Source organism: Tachyglossus aculeatus, chromosome Y4, assembly GCF_015852505.1.
Source record: "Tachyglossus aculeatus isolate mTacAcu1 chromosome Y4, mTacAcu1.pri, whole genome shotgun sequence".
NCBI classification, from domain to species: domain Eukaryota; kingdom Metazoa; phylum Chordata; class Mammalia; order Monotremata; family Tachyglossidae; genus Tachyglossus; species Tachyglossus aculeatus.
In genome coordinates, this window is record NC_052096.1 from 4,573,063 (window position 1) to 4,594,636 (window position 21,574).

The 21,574-nt window shown below is 48.3% G+C and overlaps 1 protein-coding gene across 1 annotated transcript in view; it reads right to left on the reverse strand.

Moving 5' to 3' along the window:
* Positions 1-613: 613 nt before the first annotated feature.
* LOC119946785 (mucin-5AC-like) overlaps positions 614-21,574 on the reverse strand; it is a 31,654-nt gene continuing 10,693 nt past the window's right edge. The window contains exons 7-17 of the mRNA XM_038768237.1: positions 21,158-21,303; positions 19,950-20,015; positions 19,702-19,864; positions 17,544-17,705; positions 15,124-15,212; positions 14,783-14,850; positions 12,508-12,567; positions 10,241-10,309; positions 9,529-9,559; positions 890-943; positions 614-780 (exon numbers count right to left, since the gene is read on the reverse strand). Of these exons, the coding sequence (XP_038624165.1) occupies positions 614-780; positions 890-943; positions 9,529-9,559; positions 10,241-10,309; positions 12,508-12,567; positions 14,783-14,850; positions 15,124-15,212; positions 17,544-17,705; positions 19,702-19,864; positions 19,950-20,015; positions 21,158-21,303 (1,075 nt within the window). The remainder of the gene's footprint in view (positions 781-889; positions 944-9,528; positions 9,560-10,240; positions 10,310-12,507; positions 12,568-14,782; positions 14,851-15,123; positions 15,213-17,543; positions 17,706-19,701; positions 19,865-19,949; positions 20,016-21,157; positions 21,304-21,574) is intronic.

Consider the following 21,574-nt stretch of genomic DNA (forward strand, 5'->3'; position numbering starts at 1 on the left):
GCACTGTATTAAGCGCTTGGGAAGTGTTGCACGTCTCTATTTTCTACCTCTGGCTTGACTCCGCCCCGGCTCCGGCTCTTCCCTGACTGTGCTCTCCTCTCCTCTTCTCCCACTCCCTTCTGCGTCTCCCCAACTTTTCCTTCGTTCATCCTCCCTCCCAGCCCCCCAACGCATGTGTGCATACGCTAATTTATGTATTTATGGATTTCTTTCTTTCTTGTCTCCCTCTCTAGACTATGAGCTCACTGTGGGCAGGGAGTGTGTCTGTTATTGTATTGTCCCCTCCCAAGTGCTTAGTGCAGTGCTTTGCGCTCAGTAAATACAGCTGAATGAATGAATGAGGGGTCCGCCCCGGGGGAAGCAGCCCGGACCCCCTCACGCTTCCCCCTGACGTCCCGGTTGACGTGTCCCCCCCGGGTTGTGCAACGGGCTTGCGGTGCAAAACACAACATGCGTCTGCGACATCCGGGACGGCCCCGGGGACGTCCTGCACGAGCGTCCGGCACCGGTGGGGCCGTCCCGGGTGGTGGGGCTTACCCTCGGGTTTCATCCCTCGTGGCCCCCACCCCAACTGGTCCCCGCAACCATTACTAGCCCATGGCTAGCGACTCTGTCACTCGCCGGGCCCTGGGCCACTGCCTGGCATGGCCGGCCGCAGCGGAAGGGATTTCCATCCCGGCAGGCCTCTTGCCAGGGAGTTGAGGCCCTCACCCTTGGCCGAGGGAAGGGGCGAGAGGGCAGAATCCAAGGTCCAGTCAACGTTCCCTGTCACATCACGTCCTGACGTGACAGAGAGCGTTGACCGGGCCGCCGCCCCCGCCATTTCCTGCTCCTGTTGGGGTTCCCCTCTTCCCGTCCCTCGGCCTCCGCCCTTGACTCCGCAGATCACCATCCGGTGACAAGAACCACTTCTGCTTTTCCTCCGCTTTCCCGATGGCTTTAGCTGGCCTCCAAGAGGACCGAAGAGAGGCCCGGGCTCCGGGTTTCCCCCCGCTCCTCTCTGGGGCTGAGAAGAGAAGCGGCGTGGCCTAGTGGAAAGGGCCAGGACCTGGGTTCTAATCCCGACTTTGCCACTTGCCTTCTGTGTGTGACCTTACTGAGAGCTCACCTCCTCCAGGAGGCCTTCCCAGACTGAGCCCCCTCCATCCCCCCACCTTACCTCCTTCCCTTCCCCACAGCACCTGTATATATGTAGATATGTTTGTACATATTTATTACTCCATTTATTTTACTTGTACGTATCTATTCTATTTATTTTATTTTGTTAATGTGTTTTGTTCTCTGTCTCCCCCTTCTAGACTGTGAGCCCACTGTTGGGTAGGGACCGTCCCTATATGTTGCCAACTTGGACTTCCCAAGCGCTTAGTCCAGTGCTCTGCACACAGTAGGCGCTCAATAAATACGATTGAATGAATGAATGAATGAACCTTGGGCAAGCCGCTTCACGTCTCTGGGCCTCCCTCGTCCGTCAGTTAGGAATAAAGACTCCGTGAACCCCATATGGGATGTGGACTGTGTCCAACCTAGACTTCTAGTCTAGTCTAGTCTAGAGAAGCAGCATGACTCAGTGGAAAGAGCCCGGGCTTTGGAGTCAGAGGGCATGGGTTCAAATCTCGGCTCCACCAATTGTCAGTTGGGTGACTTCAGGCAAGTCACTTCACTTCTCTGTGCCTCAGTTACCTCATCTGTAAAATGGGGATGAAGACTGTGAACCCCCTGTGGGACAACCTGATCACCTTGTAACCTCCCCGGTGCTTAGAACAGTGCTTTGCACATAGTAAGCACTTAATAAATGCCATCATTATTATTATTATTAGTCTTCTAGACTGTGAGCCCATTGTTGGGTAGGGACCGTCTCTATATGTTGCCAACTTGTACTTCCCAAGCGCTTAGTACAGTGCTCTGTACACCGTAAGCGCTCAATAAATATGACTGAATGAATGAATGAAACTACCTCAGTGCTTAGAACAGCGCTTGGCACTGGCTTAACAAACGCCATTCAAAAAAGCGATGGTATTTATTTATTTTTCATGCTATTTGTTAAGCGCTTACAGCGTGGCTTAGTGGAAAGAGCACAGGCTTGGGAGTCAGAGGACATGGGTTCTAATCCTGGCTCCGCCACTTGTCAGCTGTGGGACCTTGGGCAAGCCACTTCACTCCTCTGTGCCTCAGTTACCTCATCTGTAAAATGGGGATGAAGACTGTGAGCCCCACGTGGGACAAGCTGATTATCTTGTGTCTATCGCAGTGCTTAGAACAGTGCTTGGCACATAGTAAGTGCTTAACAAATGCCATCATTATTCTTATTATGTACCAGCCACTGCTCCTAGCACTAAGGTCGATGTAAGGTAATCCGGTTGGACACAATCCTTGCCCCACATGGGACTCCCAGTTCCCCCATTTTCCAGATGAGGGAACTGAGGCCCAGAGAAATGAAGCGACTTGCTCAGGGTCTCCCACCAGACTAATGGCAGAGCTGGGATTCGAACCCAGGTCCTTCTGATTCCCAGGCCTGAGCTTTATCCACTAGGCCACACTGCTTCTCTAGCGAGTGCGTGCTATGTGCCGAGCACTGTACTAAGTGATTGGGAGAGGACACTATAACAGAGTTCATAGAAACGTTCCTTGCCCGCAAGAAGCTTCCAGTCTAGATGAAGTGATGGGTTGGTCTGGGGGGGGGGAGAGGCCATGCAGGAGGTCTGAGGACCCCCCAAGTCCTGCGGAGGGGCCAAATTGGGTCAAGGGCAGAGAGCCGATTGGAGGAAAGAGGAAGGGGTGGAAATTCTGGACGTTCTCCAGGAGGGCAAGGGTGACCGGCTGTCCTGATGGACCAAGGGCGTGGGAGTCGGGAGGGAGGGAGGGAAGGGAACTTCTGACATGAAAGGGGATCCGAGTGAGGTCGAATGGCTAGGGCCGGGACTAGGAGTCAGGAGGACCTGGGTTCCAATCCCGACTGCGCCCCTTGTCTGCTCTGCGATCTTGGGTGTCACTTCACTTCTCTGTGCTTCAATTCCCTCATCTGTAAAGTGGCATTTGTTAACAATAATAATAATAATTATGGTACTTGTTAAGCGCTTACTATGTGCCAAGCACCGTTGCATGCACGGGGTAGATACAAGGTGATCCGGTTGGACACAGTCCCTGTCCCACGTGGGGCTCACCCGCTTAATCTTCATTTTACGGATGAGGTAACTGAGGGTCTGAGAAGTTAAATGACTTGCCCAAGGTCACACAGCAGGAAGGTGGTGGAGCAGGATTAGAACCCATGTCCAGTCAATCAATCAGTCAGTCGTATTTATTGAGCGCTTACTGCGTGCAGAGCACTGTACTAAGCGCTTGGGAAGTACAAGTTGGCAACATATAGCGACGGTCCCTACCCAACAGTGGGCTCACAGTCTAGAAGAATGTGTCCGTTCATTGTTATATTGTACTCTCTAGAGCATTTAGTACACAGTAAGCGCTCAGTAAATACAATTGGGTGAATGAACGAGTGAAGTGACTCGCCCAGGGTCACACAGCAGACAAGGGGCGGAGGTGGGATTAGAACCCAGATCCTTCTGAGTCCCAGGCCCGGGCTCTAGCCACTCGGCCGCGCTGCTTCTGGATCGATCACGCTGCATCCTTTTGGGACCCAGTGGGTGGCTCCGAGCCCCGGCTCCAGGTTTGCTAGCCCCTCCCTTGGCTCCTGGTGGTCCAGAACAAATCAATCAATCAATCAATCAATCGTATTTATTGAGCGCTTACTGTGTGCAGAGCACTGTACTAAGCACTTGGGAAGTACAAGTTGGCAACATATAGAGACAGTCCCTACCCAACAGTGGGCTCACAGTCTAAAAGGGGGAGACAGGGAACAAAACCAAACATACTAACAAAATAAAATAGAATAGATATGTACAAGTAAAATAAATAGAGTAATAAATATGTACAAACATATATACATATATACAGGTGCTGTGGGGAAGGGAAGGAGGTAAGAAGTTAAATGACTTGTTCAAGGTCATGCAGCAGGAAGGTGGCGAAGCCAGGATTAGAACCCATGTCCAGTCAATCAATCACTTGTATTTATTGAGCTAAATAAATTAGTGTTGAGCTAAAAAGATCCAGAGGGCTGACAAAATCCACCCATCAATCAATCAATCCATGGATCTACTGAGCGCTTTCTGAGCGCACAGCACTGTATTCACTCATTCATTCAGTTGTATTTCTCCACTGCCTATTAATAATAATGGCATTTGTTAAGCGCTTATTATGTGCAAAGCACTGTTCTAAGCACTGGGGGGATAAAAGGTGATCAGGTTGTCCAGTGTGGGGCTCACAGTCATCATCCCCATTTTACAGATGAGGTAACTGAGGCTCCGAGAAGTTAAGTGACTTGCCCAAGGTCACACAGCAGACATGTGGAGGAGCTGGGATTTGAACCCAGGATCTCTGACTCCCAAGCCCGGGCTCTTTCCACTGAGCCACGCTGCTTCTCTCTTGTATTGTGCACAGAGCATTTGTATAAACATTTGGGAGAGTACAATAAGACAATAAACAGACACATTCCCTGCCCACAATGAGCTTACAGTCTAGAGGGGGAGTCAGACATTAATAGAAATAAATAAATTGCCGATCTAGTCCTAAGGACTTCCATTCAATTATTCAGTTGTGCTTATTGAGCGCTTATGGTGTGCAAAGCACTGTACTAAGCACTTGGGAAGATGCACTACAACAATGATTGGGTAGATTCCCTGCCCACAACGAGCTTACAGTCTAGAAGGGGGGACAGGCATTAATAGAAATAAATACATTGCAGATCTAGTACTAAGCACTTTCATTCAATCATTCAGTTGTATTTATTGAGCGCTTACGGGGTACGAAGTACTGTACTAAGCACTTGGGAGGGTGCAATACAACAATAAACAGACACATTCCCTGCCCACTGTGAGCTTACAGTCTAGAGGGGGAGTCAGACATTAATAGAAATAAATAAATTGCAGATCTAGTCCTAAGGACTTCCAGTCAATTATTCGGTTGTGTTTATTGAGCGCTTACGGTGTGCAAAGCACTGTACTCAGCACTTGGGAAGATACACTACAAAAATAATTGGGTAGATTCCCTGCCCACAACGAGCTTACAGTCTAGAAGGGGAGACAGGCATTAGTAGAAATAAATACATTGCAGATCTAGTACTAAGCACTTTCATTCAATCATTCAGTTGTATTTATTGAATGCTTACGGGGTACGAAGCACTGTGCTAAGCACTTGGGAGGGTGCAATACAACAATAAACAGACACATTCCCTGCCCACAATGAGCTTACAGTCTAGAGGGGGAGTCAGACATTAATAGAAATAAATAAATTGCAGATCTAGTCCTAAGGACTTCCAGTCAATTATTCAGTTGTGTTTATTGAGCGCTTACGGTGTGCAAAGCACTGTACTCAGCACTTGGGAAGATACACTACAACAATAATTGGGCAGATTCCCTGCCCACAACGAGCTTACAGTCTAGAAGGGGAGACAGGCATTAGTAGAAATAAATACATTGCAGATCTAGTACTAAGCACTTTCATTCAATCATTCAGTTGTATTTATTGAATGCTCACGGGGTACGAAGCACTGTACTAAGCACTTGGGAGGGTGCAATACAACAATAAACAGACACATTCCCTGCCCACAACGAGCTCACAGTCCAGAGGGCTGATCCCCGCCCTCAGGGAGCTTAGGAAAGAAACCCAGACCTTCTGTTTCCTGGAAGAAAAGGGGAAAATCCATATCTTGCTTGGTCCGAAAATAGTTCGTATGATCGCAGGCCATAAACGTTGTCAACAATTTTCAGTAGATAACAAGATTGCACCATTACAAGGTCAAAATCCATCTCCAAAGTACAAATCTTTCCTGGGACTTTTTTTCTTCTCAAGCCAGAGCCCAGATTGTCGAGAGCCAGGGTGGGTTGGACCATGTCAACCAGTTCTGTAATATTGCTACAGTGTCCTCTCCTAGGCGTTCAGTATAGTGCTCCACACACGGTAAGCACTCAGTCAAGCGGTGGCATTTATTGAGTGTTTACTCTGTGTAGACCACTAAACTAAGCACTTGGGAGAGTACAATAAAACAGAATTAGCAGACGTGTTCTCTGCTCATAACAAGCAAACGGTCTAGAGTGGTCGGCGGGCCTTAATATGAATAAATAATTTATAATATATAATATATGATTTCAAGCTACGTACGGAAGTGCGGTGGGATTAGGGGTGGGGTGTATTTGTGTCCGCAGGTCACAGATCCAAATGCCTGAATGACGCAGAAGGGAGAGGGAGGCGGAGAAAAGAGGGCTTAATTGGAAGGTCACATCTCCTCCGAGAGGCCTTACTGTGTGCGAAGCACTGTACTGACAACTTTGGATAATAATAATAATAATAATGATAATTGACAGCTGTGTGACTTTGGGCAAGTCACTTCACTTCTCTGTGCCTCAGTTACCTCATCTGTAAAATGGGGATGAAGACTGTGAGCCCCACGTGGGACAACCTCATCACCTTGTAACCTCCCCGGCGCTTAGAACAGTGCTTTGCACATAGTAAGCGCTTAATAAATGCCATTAAAAAATGATAATAATTGTACTAAGTGGTGGGGTGGATACAAGCAAAACAGATCGGATCCAGTCCCCGTCCCACTTGGGGCTCACAGTCTTCATCCCCATTTTACAGATGAGGTAGCCGAGACACAGAGAAGTGAAGTGACTTGCCTAAGGTCACGCAGCAGGTTAGAACCCAGGTCCTTCTGACTCCCAAACCCGGGCTCTTTCCACTAGGCCACACTACAGCAGAATGCCTTTTAGACTGTGAGCCCACTGTTGGGTAGGGGCTGTCTCTATATGTTGCCAACTTGTACTTCCCAAGTGCTTAGTACAGTGCTCTGCACACAGTAAGCGCTCAATAAATACGATTGATTGATTGATTAATGCCAATAAATGCGATTGATTGATTAGTTGGTGAGTCTCTAGGCCTTCAACTTCAACTCTCCTGCCCATCCAGCCCCACACTCCAGCTCCTCCCAAGTGGGCTGGCCCACCATTCATTCATTCGTTCAATCGTATTTATTGAGCGCTTACATGGGACAACCTGATTACCTTGTATCTACCCCAGTGCTTAGAGCAGTGCTCGGCACATACTAAGTGCTTAATAAATACTATTACTATTATTATTATTATTCTGTTTGAGGCTGAGAGAACAATACAGCAGAATGATCGGACCTGTTCCCTGGCCACGCTCACCACAGAACCCTTTCCTTGACCATTCTGCAGATCCACAGATCCCTTCCTTCCCCTCCCCCTCGTCCCCCCTTCATCCCCCCATCTTACCTCCTTCCCTTCCCCACAGCACCTGTATATATGTATATATGTTTGTACATATTTGTTACTCTATTTATTTATTTATTTATGTATTTATTTTACTTGTACATATCTATTCTATTTATTCTATTTTGTTAGTATGTTTGGTTTTGTTCCCTGTCTCCCCCTTTTAGACTGTGAGCCCACTGTTGGGTAGGGACTGTCTCTATCTGTTGCCAACTTGTACTTCCCAAGCGGTTAGTACAGTGTTCTGCACAGAGTAAGAGCTCAATAAATACGATTGATGATGATGATGATGATGATACCCTCCTGTGCTTAAAAGGCAACAATTCTCCCCTCCCTCAAAGACTTACTGAAGGCCCATCTCCTCCAAGAGGCCTTCCCAGACTAAGCCCTCCTTTCCTCTTCTCCCACTCCCTTCGGGGTTGCCCTGACTTGCTCCCTTTATTCATCCCTTCCTTCCATCCCCACACCACTTATGTCTCTGTCTTTTATTTATTTCTATGAATGACTGTCTCCCCTTCTTGACTGTGAGCTCACTGTGGGCAGGGATTGTCTCCATTTGTTGCTGAATTGTACTTTCCAAGCTCCTAGTACAGTACTCTGCACACAGTAAGCGCTCAATAAATATGATTGATCGATGACTGACATTGATCGCAGGGTCCAAAGGGCTGTTTGGAAGCGTCTCCATCAGTCTGACGCCACATGTGGCCCTTCCCTATCTCGTTTTCTCCTCGGACTCCGGATCGGATGTTGGCAGGGAAAATGTTCTCCTGACAATGATGGTTTTTATTTGTTTTTATGGTACTGGTTAAGTGCTTACTATATGCCAGAAACTGTACTTAGCCCTGGGATAGAGTCACGCTAATCGAGTTGGATGCAGTCCATGTCCTACGTGGAACTCGCAGCCTTAATCCCCATTTTACGGACAAGGGAACTGAGGCACAAAGAAGTGAAGAAGAACTGTGGCATTTGTTAAATGCTTCCTATGTGCCAGGCACTGTACTGAGCACTGGGGTAGAGACAAGCAAACAGGTTGGATGCAGTCCCCGTACCGCATGGGGCTCACAGTCTTCATCTCCATTTTACAGATGAGGGAACTGAGGCCCAAAGAAGCGAAGTGAGTTCTCCAAGGTCACCCAGCAGACAGGTGACGGAGCCGGGATTTGAACTCAGGCCCTTCTGACTCCCGGGCCTGGGTTCTATCCACTAGGCAACCCTGCTTCTCTAATGTGCACATGCAACATTCAATTGTTCAATCAATCATTGGTATTTAGTCAATCATATTTATTGAGCATTTGTTCAATAAAAGCAGTGTGGCTCAGTGGAAAGAGCATGGGCTTTGGAGTCAGAGGCTATGGGTTCAAATTCCGGCTCCGCCACTTGTCAGCTGTGTGACTTTGGGCAAGTCACCTCACTTCTCTGGGCCTCAGTTCCCTCATCTGGAAAATGGGGATGAAGACTATGAGCCCCTCATGGGACAACCCGATTACCTTGTATCTCCCCCAGCACTTAGAACAGTGCTTTGCACGTAGTAAGCGCTTAACAAATACCATCATCATCATCATTGTCAATAGAGTTGAGTGAATAGACACCATCCCTGCGCACAAGGAGTTTTTGGTCTAGAGACGTTGTTAGAAAAGGTCGTGCGCTCGGGTCTGGTGGCAATTTGCGACATTCAGTCAATCAGTGGTATTCAGTGGGCGCTTCTGGTGTGCAGAGCACTGTGCTAAGCGCTTGCGAGAGTCCAATTCAGTAGTTGCTAAATGCGATCCCTTTCCTCAGGGAGTTGGGGCATCGTTCAGTCGTATTTACTGAGTGCTTCCCATGTGCAGAACACTGCACTAAGCACTTGCGAGCGTCCAAAACAATAGAGCGGTTAGATGCAGTACCTGCCCACGAGGAGCTCAGGGTCTGGAGATAATAATAATAATAATAATAATAATAATAATAATAATAATGGCATTTATTAAGCACTTACTGTGTACAAAACACTGTTCTAAGCGCTGGGGAGATTACAAGGTGATCAGGTTGTCCCATGTGGGGCTCACAGTCTTAATCCCCATTTTACAGATGAGGGAACTGAGGCCCCAAAGTGAAGTGACTTGCCCAGAGTCACACAGCTGACAATTGGCAGAGTCAGGATTTGAACCCATGACCTCTGACTCCAAAGCCCGGGCTCTTTCCACTGAGTCACGCTGCTTCTCATTGTTGGAAATCTTGTGCGCCTGTGGCCGGTTAAAGCGTGGGTACTCAAACCCGAGATTTCCTTCTCGCAGGATTTCATTCATTCATTCATTCAATCGTATTTACTGAGCACTTACTGTGTGCAGAGCACTGTACTAAGCACTTGGAAAATAAAACTGGGCAACAGATAGAGACAATATCTACCCAACAACGTAGGGTTTGTCAAGAGCATAACCATAAGTTACAGGAGAGGCGTGAGAACCATCAGAAAGATAAGACGGGTGCTTAGTCATTCAGTCAGTCAATCATATTTATTGAGCACCTACTGTGTGCACAGCACTGTACTAAGCACTTGGGAGAAGCCAGCACAACACACCCGAGGTAAAAACATTCAAAGCCAGCCCGGGTGGATTCAGCGGTCTTGTCCGCACCTTATAATAATGATGATGGTGTCTGTTAAGTGCTTACAATGTGCTAAGCGCTTTTCAATCAACCAGCCGATCAGTCAAACGATCACATTTATTGAGCGATTCCCAGGCACAGAGTGCCACGCTAAAAGTACAACAGGGGTGGAAGACACAGTCCCTGTCCTCGAGGAGTTTACGATTTCAAGGGGGCAGACGGATAGAAAATAATTTCCAGGCTGGAGGAGAAAAATAATAGAAAGATGGAGGGAGGGCTGAATAAATAAATACTTAAATAGTAGAGTATGAAAGTGCTACCGGTCGCTTGGAGTGTGCGAAACGAAGGGGTGTGGGGGTGTGGGAGGGGGAAGATTCATCGGGGAAAGTCTGGTGGGGGGGACGGGGTCTCAGGGGGGCTTCGACGAGGGGAGAGAGTTGGGGTCTGGAGGATTTGAAGTGGGGGGGAGGATCATCATCAATCGTATTTATTGAGCGCTTACTATGTGCAGAGCACTGTACTACGCTCTTAGTTGAGGATGTTACAGGGAGGAAGGAGGGCGTGAGGTAGGGGTCAAGGGTCAGAGGGAGGTGAATTGAGAAAGGGGCTCAGGGTGAGGCCGACCTTTGGAGGAGCAAAGTACACAGGTTAGGTTGGAGTGGGAGAGGACATCTATTCATTCATTCATTCATTCAATCGTATTTATTGAGCGCTTACTGGGTGCAGAGCACTGTGCTAAACACTTGGGAAGTATAAATCGACGAGTCCGGCTGCTAAGAGAGGTGCTCAGGAGGGCTACCGCATTCTGATTCTCGCTGAAATTGAAAATTGATCTGGTAAACGCGAATGACTCCCAACCTGGAAAACCCAAAATTGGATTAAAATGAGTCTATCCCACACGCGTGCCATTTTAAACTTTTAGACTGTGAGCCCACTGTTGAGTAGGGACTGTCTCTATATGTTGCCAACTTGTACTTCCCAAGCGCTTAATACAGTGCTTTGCACACAGTAAGCGCTCAATAAATACGATTGATTGATTGATTGATTTAAACAATTGGGAGTCTTACAATCTTGGGGTTCATTTTTGCCTCATCGTGGCTGCTGAATTTAGAAGCAGTATGGCACAGTGGATAGAGCATGGGCCTGGGAATCTACTAAGCAGTATCTGTTAAGCACTTGATAATTATCGCCTTTGCTATGTGCCAGGCATTGTACTAAGCGATGGGGTGAATACAAGCAAAGCGGGTTGGACACGGTACACTTACTACATGCCAGACACTGTTGTAAGCACTGGGAAGGTACTGGGTTGTACAAAATCCCTGTCCCACATAGGGCTCACGTCTTAATCCCCATTTTCCAGATGAGGGAACTGAGGCCCCGAGAAGTGAAGTCACTTGCCCAAGCTCACCCAGAAGACAAATGACGGAGCTGGGATTAGAACCCGGGTCCTTCTGACTGCCAGGCTCAGCTCTACCCATTAGGCCACGCTGTAAAATAAAGGCCGTGGAAGGAGCACCTTAAAACCGGTTGGAGTTGACGATGATTATGATGGTGTTTGTGAAGCGCTTACTATCATCATCATCATCAATCGTATTTATTGAGCGCTTACTGTGTGCAGAGCACTGTAGTAAGCGCTTGGGAAGTACAAGTTGGCAACATATAGAGACAGTCCCTACCCACCAGTGGGCTGTTCTAAGCGCTGGAGTAGATTCAAGGTAATCAGGCTGGACACAGTTCCTGTCCCACGTGAGGCTCGCGGTCTTCATCCCCATTTTACAGATGAGGAAACTGAGGCACAGAGAAGTGAAGTGGCTTGCCCAAAGTCAAACAGCAGACATGTGGCAGAGCTGGGATTAGAACCTAGGTTCTTCTCCCTCCCGGGCCTCGACTGTATTCACTGGGCCATGCTGCTTCTCTAATGTCCTTTCAATCCAGTGATGAAACCCCCCCAAATCTGGGTGAGCTTTGAGGGTGTCCTGGGGGCTATCAGGGGGCAGGCTGCCTCCCTCCCACTACAGGGGGGCTGTGACTTTTGCAGTGAGTGGGGTTTCTCTGGGGTCCTCAGGACAGAATGCCAGGTGCGGATGTGAGGTAGAAAGGAGAGGAAGAGAGAGAAAGCTTCCACGGAGAAGAGGAGAAGGAATTTTGACGGCGGGGCCCAGGAGGGAGAAGGGAATACAGGGAAAACTGGGAAAGGGAGTCCCCAACCCAGGAAGGTCGTGGTATCCCTAACATTGTGGTCAGAGATGACAGGGCAGCTCCAAAAGGGCGGGCAGCGGTCACAGGGCAACTCCTAAATGGCAGCCAGTGGTCACAGGGATTCTCTGGACTCACTGAGACTAGGTGACTGGTCTCAGCTTCAGATTTGGTGAAACCTAAAGGGCTGGGAGGGAGTTGAGGGGAAAGGACGGGAGAGAGGAGAGGGAGGAGGGTTTCCCCATTGATGTCGAGAGGGAACGCATCCTAGACGATGGTGGAGAAAGAAGGTTAGGAAGTCCCGAAGAAGGGATGAATAAGGCTTCCGAGAAGCGATGGAGGAAGAAAGGGCCTGGAATCTATGAGGAAGGATGGAGAGGGTCTTAATCACATTTGGGGGCTGGGGGCCGTAGGGAAAGAGGGATGAAGAAGACGGCTTTAGGAGCCAGCCCTGAGCCAGGGAGAGAGAGGCCGGAGATGAAGAGAGCACGGAAGGAAGGTTACAATGGTCCGATGGGAGGATTCGGATTTTGGAACCACCAGGACCAGGATGGTCCAGTCAGAGAGTGGAAGAATCCCAGGGGGCCGGACATCTGGGTGGGCCCCTCCCAGCCCCGCCGGACTCCGGGCTCGGAAATTGGGGCGAGACGGTGGGATGACGTGCTCTCCTCCTCCGGCCCTCAACTCTTTCCGCCGAACGGCCCTCTGGTCTTTACCCCTAGTTTCAGATCTCGAGGGGACCGGGCCTCTCCCCACAAACTCAGCTCTGGAGAGAAGGCAGCCGAGAACAGCGGGGAGAGATGGCGGACGGCTGGAGAGAAGACGCCCGGTCACGATCCAGAGCAGAGGTGTTTTGTTCTGAAGACAATCGAGGTGCTCCGTCGTCTCGGCGAGAGGAGGGAGAGGGGGAGCCGGGTGCCCTTCAATCCTGGTTAAACTTCTTCTCCCTTCAGAGTGTTGTCATCACTTCAGGCCTCTGGATGTGAATCTGGAGAGAGGTGTGGAAAGGCAGGGTGAGGCTAGGGCTGGGGTTGGGCCGGCGGTGGGATAAGGGATTTCTTTCCATTCAGAGAAGCAGAGAGCAGCCTATCCAAGTGTAACGGATACCCTAATATAATTATTTTTCTTTTTTCTAAGTATTTGTAAAGCGGTTACTATGTGCCAGGAACTGTACTGAGCGGTGGGGTAGAAACAAATTAATCAGGTTGGACACATTCCCTGTCCCGCATAATAATAATAATGGCATTTATTAAGCACTTACTATGTTCAAAGCACTGTTCTAAGCTCTGGGGAGGAGATCAGGTTGTCCCATGGGGGGCTCACAGTCTTCATCCCCATTTTACAGATGAGGGAACTGAGGCCCAGAGAAGTGAAGTGACTTGCCCAAAGTCCCACAGCTGACAATTGGCAGAGCTGGGATTTGAACCCATGATCTCTGATTCCAAAGCCCAGGCTCTTTCCACTGAGCCACGCTGCTTCTCCTAATAATAATGATGATAATGATGGTGTTTGTTAAGTGCTTACTATGTGCCAAGCACTTTTCTAAGCACTGGGGTAGGTACAGGGTAATCAGATTGTCCCACGTGGGGCTCACTCTTTTAATCCCCATTTTACAGATGAGGTGACTGAGGCCCAGAGAAGTGAAGTGACTTGCCCAAAGCTGACTAGTGGCTGTGTCGGGATTAGAACCCACATCCTCTGACTCCCAAGCCCGGGCTCTTTCCACTGAGCCACGCTGTTTCTCTTCATATGAGGCTACATGAGGCCACATGAGGCTAGCAATCTTCATCCTCATTTTACATGAGAGGTAACTGTGGCCCAGAGAAGTGGAGTGACTTGCCCAAGGTCACCCAGCGGATAAGTGGTGGAGCCGGGATGAGAAACCAGGTCCTTCTGACTCCCAAGCCCGGGGTCTATCCTCTAGACCACATTGCTTCTTTTAATATTAATGAATAATAATAATAATAATAATAATGGCATTTAGTAAGTGCTTACTATGTGCAAAGCATATAGCACTTACTATGTGCAAAGCGATACCATATGTTGATCGGTTGACTGAAGAACCAGGTCAAGAGCTGAGAAGCAGTGTGGCTCAGTGGAAAGAGCCCAGGCCTTGGAGTCAGAGGTCATGGGTTCAAATCCCGGCTATGCCAATTGTCAGCTGTGTGACTTCGGGCAAGTCACTTAACTTCTCTGGGCCTCTGTTACCTCATCTGTCAAATGGGGCCATTTGGGGGCCTCGTGGGACAACCTGATCACCTTGTAACCTCCCCAGCGCATAGAACAGTGATTTGCACAGAGTAAGTGCTTAACAAATGCCATTATATTATTATTATTATAAGAGCTGGGGGAGGCTGGAAGGAAGCCAAATAATAACAATAATAATAATAGTGGTATTTGTTAAGCGCTTTCTGTGAGCCAGGCACTGTACTATGCACTGGGGTGGATACAAGCTAATCAGGTTGGACAGTGTACATCCACATGGGCTCACTGTCTTCATCCCCATTTTACAGAAGCGGTAACTGAGGCCCAGAGAATAATAATAATAATAATAATGGTGTTTGTTAAATGCTTACTATGTGCAAAGCACTGCCAGTGGTCGACAGAGCCGGGACTCTCTCCCTTTCTGCCGTCCCCTAACATCCCGGGGGCCCCGAGCCCCTTACCTTCTCCTCGGGGTTGATGTTTCCCAGCGCCAACTGGAAGTTGTAGATATCCTGGTCCAAGTCTTCAGCTGAAAGGAGGAAAGCCCCAGAGGGACTGAGTGGACAAGCGGAGAAGTAGACGGAGGAAGACGTCTTTCCTCTCCGCCTCCACCCTCTCCATGCCCGGCAGTGCAAACTAGGGTGGCAGGGATCAGATCGGGATGGGCACCGGGCCTCAGGGCTGGGGGCAGTGCCACCTCCTCGAAGCCCTGGAATCTGCCCTTCCCTCTCCACCCCCGGAGTCCCCCTGAAGCCCCCAATCCCCGCTCGCTTCCCTGAACCCGGAGAGGGGGAACCCTTACCTTCCCACATCCCGAATCCCTCGTTGCTGAAGGCCCCTGGAGCTATTTCCTTGTCGTTGTGAAAGTGCCTGTCCTGTCTGTCCTTTTCCCTGTTGACGAAAGCCACTTTGACTGAGGGAACGCTCCCGAGTTTGGGGGTCCCTGGGGAGCTTTCGGGGGGCCCGCGAGTGAGATAAGGCCATCATCAATCGTATTTATTGAGCGCTTACTATGTGCATAGCACTGTACTAAGCGGTTGGGAAGTACAAATTGGCAACACATAGAGACGGTCCCTACCCAACAGTGGGCTCACAGTCTAAAAGTGTGTTTAGGCCAGGCGAAACAGTGGAGCCTCGTGGGAAGAGCCCGGGCCGACCGCAGCCAGAGGACACGGGTTCTGATCCCCGTTCGTTCGATCGTATTTACTGAGCGCTTACTCTAATAATAATAATTATGGTACGTGTTAAGCGCTTACTATGTGCCAAGCATGGTTCCAAGCGGCTGGGGAAGATACATTAACGAGGTTGGACACAGTCCCTGTCCCACATGTGGTTCACAGCCTTCATCCCCGTTGTAAAAATGAAGTAACCATGGTCCAGAGAAGTGAGGTGACTTGCTCAAGGTCCCACAACCAGGATTAGAACCCATGACCTTCTGCCTCTCGGGCCAGTGCTCTGTTCATTCATTCATTCAATCGTATTTATTGAGCGCTTACTGTGTGCAGAGCACTGTACTAAGCGCTTGGGAAGTACAAGTTGGCAACATATAGAGACGGTCCCCACCCAACAGTGGGCTCACAGTCTAGAAGCTCTACCCACTGTGCCACACTGCTTCTCTGTACCTTGGTCTCCATGTCGGCCAAATGGAAGCTTTCCATCCCCCCTCTCCCTCTGACTTTGACCGTGAGGACCACGTGGGACAGGGACAGCGTCCATCCTACTGATCCTATTTTTTTTAATGGTATTTGTTATGCGCTTACTATGTGCCAGGCACTGTTCTAAGCACTGGATAGATACAAGCTGATCAGGTTGGCCACAGTCCTTCTACCACAGGAGGCTCACAGTCTTCATCCTCATTCATTCATTCATTCATTCATTCATTCGTATTTATTGAGCGCTTACTGTGTGCAGAGCACTGTACTAAGCGCTTGGGAAGCCCAAGTTGGCAACCTATAGAGACGGTCCCTACCCAACAGTGGGCTCACAGTCTAGAAGGGGAAGACAGAGAACAAAACCAAACATATTAACAAAATCAAATAAATAGAATAGATATGTAGAAGTAAAATAGAAGGGGGAGACAGACAACAAAACAAAACATATTAACAAAATCAAATAAATAGAATAGATGTGTAGAAGTAAAATAGAAGGGGGAGACAGACAACAAAACCAAACACATTAACAAAATCAAATAAATAGAATAGATATGTAGAAGTAAAATAGAAGGGGGAGACAGACAACAAAACAAAACATATTAACAAAATCAAATAAATAGAGCAGATATGTACAAGTAAAATAGAAGGGGGAGACAGACAACAAAACAAAACATATTAACAAAATCAAATAAATAGAATAGATATGTACAAGTAAAATAGAAGGGGGAGACAGACAACAAAACCAAACATATTAACAAAATAAAATAAATAGAACAGATATGTACAAGTAAAATAGAAGGGGGAGACAGACAACAAAACCAAACATATTAACAAAATCAAATAAATAGAATAGATATGTACAAGTAAAATAGAAGGGGGAGACAGACAACAAAACAAAACACATTAACAAAATCAAATAAATAGAATAGATATGTACAAGTAAAATAGAAGGGGGAGACAGACAACAAAACAAAACATATTAGCAAAATCAAATAAATAGAATAGATATGTACAAGTAAAATAGAAGGGGGAGACAGACAACAAAACCAAACATATTAACAAAATAAAATAAATAGAACAGATATGTACAAGTAAAATAGAAGGGGGAGACAGACAACAAAACAAAACACATTAGCAAAATCAAATAAATAGAATAGATATGTACAAGTAAAATAGAAGGGGGAGACAGACAACAAAACAAAACATATTAGCAAAATCAAATAAATAGAATAGATATGTACAAGTAAAATAGAAGGGGGAGACAGACAACAAAACAAAACATATTAGCAAAATAAAATAAATAGAATAGATATGTACAAATAAAATAGAGTAATAAATCCGTACAAACATATATACCTATATACAGGTGCTGTGGGGAGGGGAAGGAGGTAGGGCGGGGAGGAGAGGGAAAAGGGGGTTCAGCCTGGGAAGGCCTCTTGGAGGAGGTGAGCTCTCAGTAAGGCTTTGAAGGGAGGAAGAGAGCTAGGTTAGACGCGGAGGGGTGTACAGACCCTCCTCCGGGCCCCCAGCCCCATCCTGGCTGGACTTGGGTGGGTGGGGGGTGGCTCACCTGCGTCTGGTCCTCTGGACTCTGATGGTGTAGACGGAGAAGAGAGCGATGACCACCAAGAGCACGGCGCCGGCCGCTCCCACCCCGCCGTACACCACGCTCTTCTTCACGCTGTGGTCACAGCGCGAACCCTGGTACCAGTGGGTGTCCGTGGTTAAACAGCTGCGGGAGGAGGGAGAGACGCGGTGACCACCAGGCCTGGGGGCGGGGGGCCGCACTCATTCATTCCTTCAATCGTATGTAGTGAATGCCACTGCGCGCAGAGCACTATAATAATAATAATAATGATGGTATTTGTTGCCAACTTGTACTTCCCAAGCGCTTAGTACAGTGCTCTGCACACAGTAAGCGCTCCATAAATACGACTGATGATGATGATGTTAAGCGCTTGCTATGTGCACTGTTCTAAGCGCTGGGGAGGTTACAAGGTGATCAGGTTGTCCCACGGGGGGCTCCCAGTTTTCATCCCCATTTTCCAGATGAGGTAACTGAGGCACAGGGAAGTTAAGTGACTTGCCCAAAGTCACACAGCTGACTAGTGGCGGAGCCAGGATTCGAACCCATGACCTCTGACTCCAAAGGCCGGGCTTTTTCCACTGAGCCACGCTGCTTCCCAAGCAGCTGCGCTAAGCTGTACTAAGCGCTTGGGAGAGTAATAATAATAATAATAATAATGATGGCATTTATTAAGCGCTTACTATGTGCAAAGCACTGTTCTAAGCGCTGGAGGGGATACAAGGTGATCAGGTTGTCCCATGTGGGGCTCACAGGCTTCATCCCCATTTTACAGATGAGGTAACTGAGGCCCAGAGAAGTGAAGTGACTTGCCCAAAGTCACACAGCTGACAAGTGGTGGAGCCGGGTTTCGAACCCATGACCTCTGACTCCAAAGCCCGTGCTCTTTCCACTGAGCCACGCTGCTTCTCTGTAGTACAACAATAATTGTATACAACGATAAACAGTCACATTCCCTACCCACAGTGAGCTCCTACCTCAGCCAACGGGGCTTCCCTCTCAGGGCCCTCCCCTGACTGGAAAACAGGGAGTCAGGAAATGATAACAGTGGTATTTGTTAAACAACGCTTACTATGTGCTAAGCACTGGGGTAGATACAAGTGGATCAAGTTGGACACAGCCCCTACCCCCCATGCGGCTCACAGCCTTAATCCCCATTTTCCAGATGAGGGAACCGAGGCCCGGCGAAGTGAAGTGACTTAGCCAAGGTCACTCGGCAGACAAATGGCGGAGCTGGGATCAGGACTCCTGACCTCCTGACATTCATTCATTCATTCAATAGTATTTAGTGAGTGCTTACTGTGTGCTAAGTGTACTAAGCGCTTGGGAAGTACAAGTTGGCAACATATAGAGACGGTCCCTACCCAACAACGGGCTCACAGTCTACCCAGGCCGGGGCTCTAGCCATTCATTCATTCCTTTTTATTTATTTTTCATTTATTTATTTTATTCATTCATTTTTAGACTGTGAGCCCACTGTTGGGTAGGGACTGTCTCTATATGTTGCCAATTTGTACTTCCCAAGCGCTTAGTACGGTGCTCTGCACATAGTAAGCGCTCAATAAATACGATTGATGATTCATTCATTCATTCATTCATTCAATGGTATTTATTGAGCGCTTACTGTGTGCAGAGCACTGTACTAAGCGCTGGGGAAGTACAAGTTGGCAACATATAGAGACGGTCCCTACCCAACAACGGGCTCACAGTCTACCCAGGCCCGGGTTCTAGCCACCAAGTCATGCTGGCCAGGCAGCGATTTATTACTCTATTTATTTATTTATTTATTTTACTTGTACCTATCTATTCTATTTATTTTATTTTGTTAGTATGTTTGGTTTTGTCCTCCGTCTCCCCCTTTTAGACTGTGAGCCCACTGTTGGGTAGGGACTATCTCTATATGTTGCCAATTTGTACTTCCCAAGTGCTTAGTACAGTGCTCTGCACATAGTAAGCGCTCAATAAATACGATTGACTGATTGATTGATTGATTGATGGGGACTTGGGGCTGAGGATTTGGGGGGCTCTGGGGGTGGTCCCCCAGTGGGTGGGCCTTCTGCCCGTGGAGGGAAGGCGACGGGAGGGAGGAGGGGAAGGAAGGGGTTCCTGAGAGCGTCCGGGGTGGGATTTGGGGGACACTCACAAGCAACGGGGACCGCTTCGTTCCAGCCGGCACTGCCCCCAGTTGCACTGAACGAACCAGGCCGACTCGCTGCTGCAGTTGTTCAGGCATTTGGGCTTGTTGTTCACGTAGATGATGGAGTAGAAGGGGGCGTAATCTTTCCCGACCTTCTCTTTGCAGTCCTCTGTGAGGCGAAGGGGAGAGAGGTCAGCCCCCTGCAGCCCCGGGACCCTCCCTGTCCTCCCCCCGATGCCCCCCAAGTCACTCACTTTCAGGATCATAAGTAAAGGTCGTTTCCTTCACCTGGGTGGCCTCGGGACTGAAGCACAAGGAAGCTAGGGAGAAACACACACACAAACGCACACAAATTCACTCACATTCTCCCCCCTCACCAACTTCGTCCTCATTGAGTGGAACTGGGCTAACGATCCAACCCTTAAACAGCTTCCTTCTTCTCTTTCAGAGCCCTCTCCACCTCCCACTCTTTGTTTTTATGGTATTTAATAATAATAATGGCATTTATTAAGCGCTTACTATGTGCAAAGCACTTTTCTAAGCACTAGGGAGGCTACAAGGTGATCAGGTTGTCCTATGGGGGGCTCACAGTCTTAATCCCCATTTTACAGATGAGGTAACTGAGGCCCAGAGAAGTGAAGTGACTTGCCCAAAGTCACACAGCTGACAACTGGAGGAGCCGGGATTTGAACCCATGACCTCTGACTCCAAAGCCCGGGCTCTTTCCCCTGAGCCACGCTGCGTATGCCGGGCACTGTATTTGTTCGTTCAATCGTGTTTATTGAGTGCTTGCTGTGTGCAGAGCACTGTACTAAGCGCTGAAGTAGTTTCAGGCCAATCAGACTGGCTATGATTCCTAGCCCACAAGGGGCTCTCAGTCTTAATCCCCATTTTACAGAGGAGGTAACTGAGGCCCAGAGAAGTTAAGTGGCTTGCCCAAAGTCACACGGCTGACAAGTGTGAGCCCGCTGTTGGGTAGGGACCGTCTCTCTATGTTGCCAACTTGTACTTCCCAAGCGCTTAGGACAGTGCTCTGCACACAGTAAGCGCTCAATAAATATGACAATGAATAAATGAAGTGGCAGAGCTGGGATTAGAACCCATGACCTCTGACTCCCAAGCCCAGGCTCTTTCCACTGAGCCATGCTGCTTCTCTAATTTGTCTGCTGTGTGACCTTGGGCAAGACACTTCACTTCTCTGGGCCTCAGTTACCTCATCTGTAAAATGGGGATGAAGACTGTGAGCCCCCCGTGGGACAACCTGATCACTTTGTAACCTCCCCAGCTCCTAGAACAGTGCTCTGCACATAGTAAGCACTTAATAAATGCCATCATTATTACTCTTAACCACCCCAGCGCTCAGCACAGTGCCTGACACCTAGTAAACGCTTGACAAATATCCCAATTATTTTTATTCTCCTGTGACTTCTCCCTGTTTCCAGGGGGCAAAGAGGGAACTTACTTGAAGAGCAGTTCTCATTCTTCCCTTGCGTGGCAGTTACGATCCTCTCCTCTACTTCCTTGGTGAGGACCTCAAAATCATTCTTGAATTCGGAGGTGAATATTTTCTCCAAGATGACATCGTATTCCACCATGATGCTGCCTTCACTGAGGGAGGCAGGAAGTCAAGATTGTGATCTGGTTCGGACAACGCTCAATAAATACGACTGATTGAATGAATGAATGAATGTCTAGCAACTCTACTGCGTGACAGCGGATAGAGGATCTTCTATTTATTTTATTTTGTAAATATGCTTTGTTTTGTTTTGTTGTCCGTCTCCCCCTTCTAGACTGTGAGCCCGCTGTTGGGTAGGGACTGTCTCTATATGTTACCAACTTGGACTTCCCAAGCGCTTAGTCCAGTGCTCTGCACACAGTA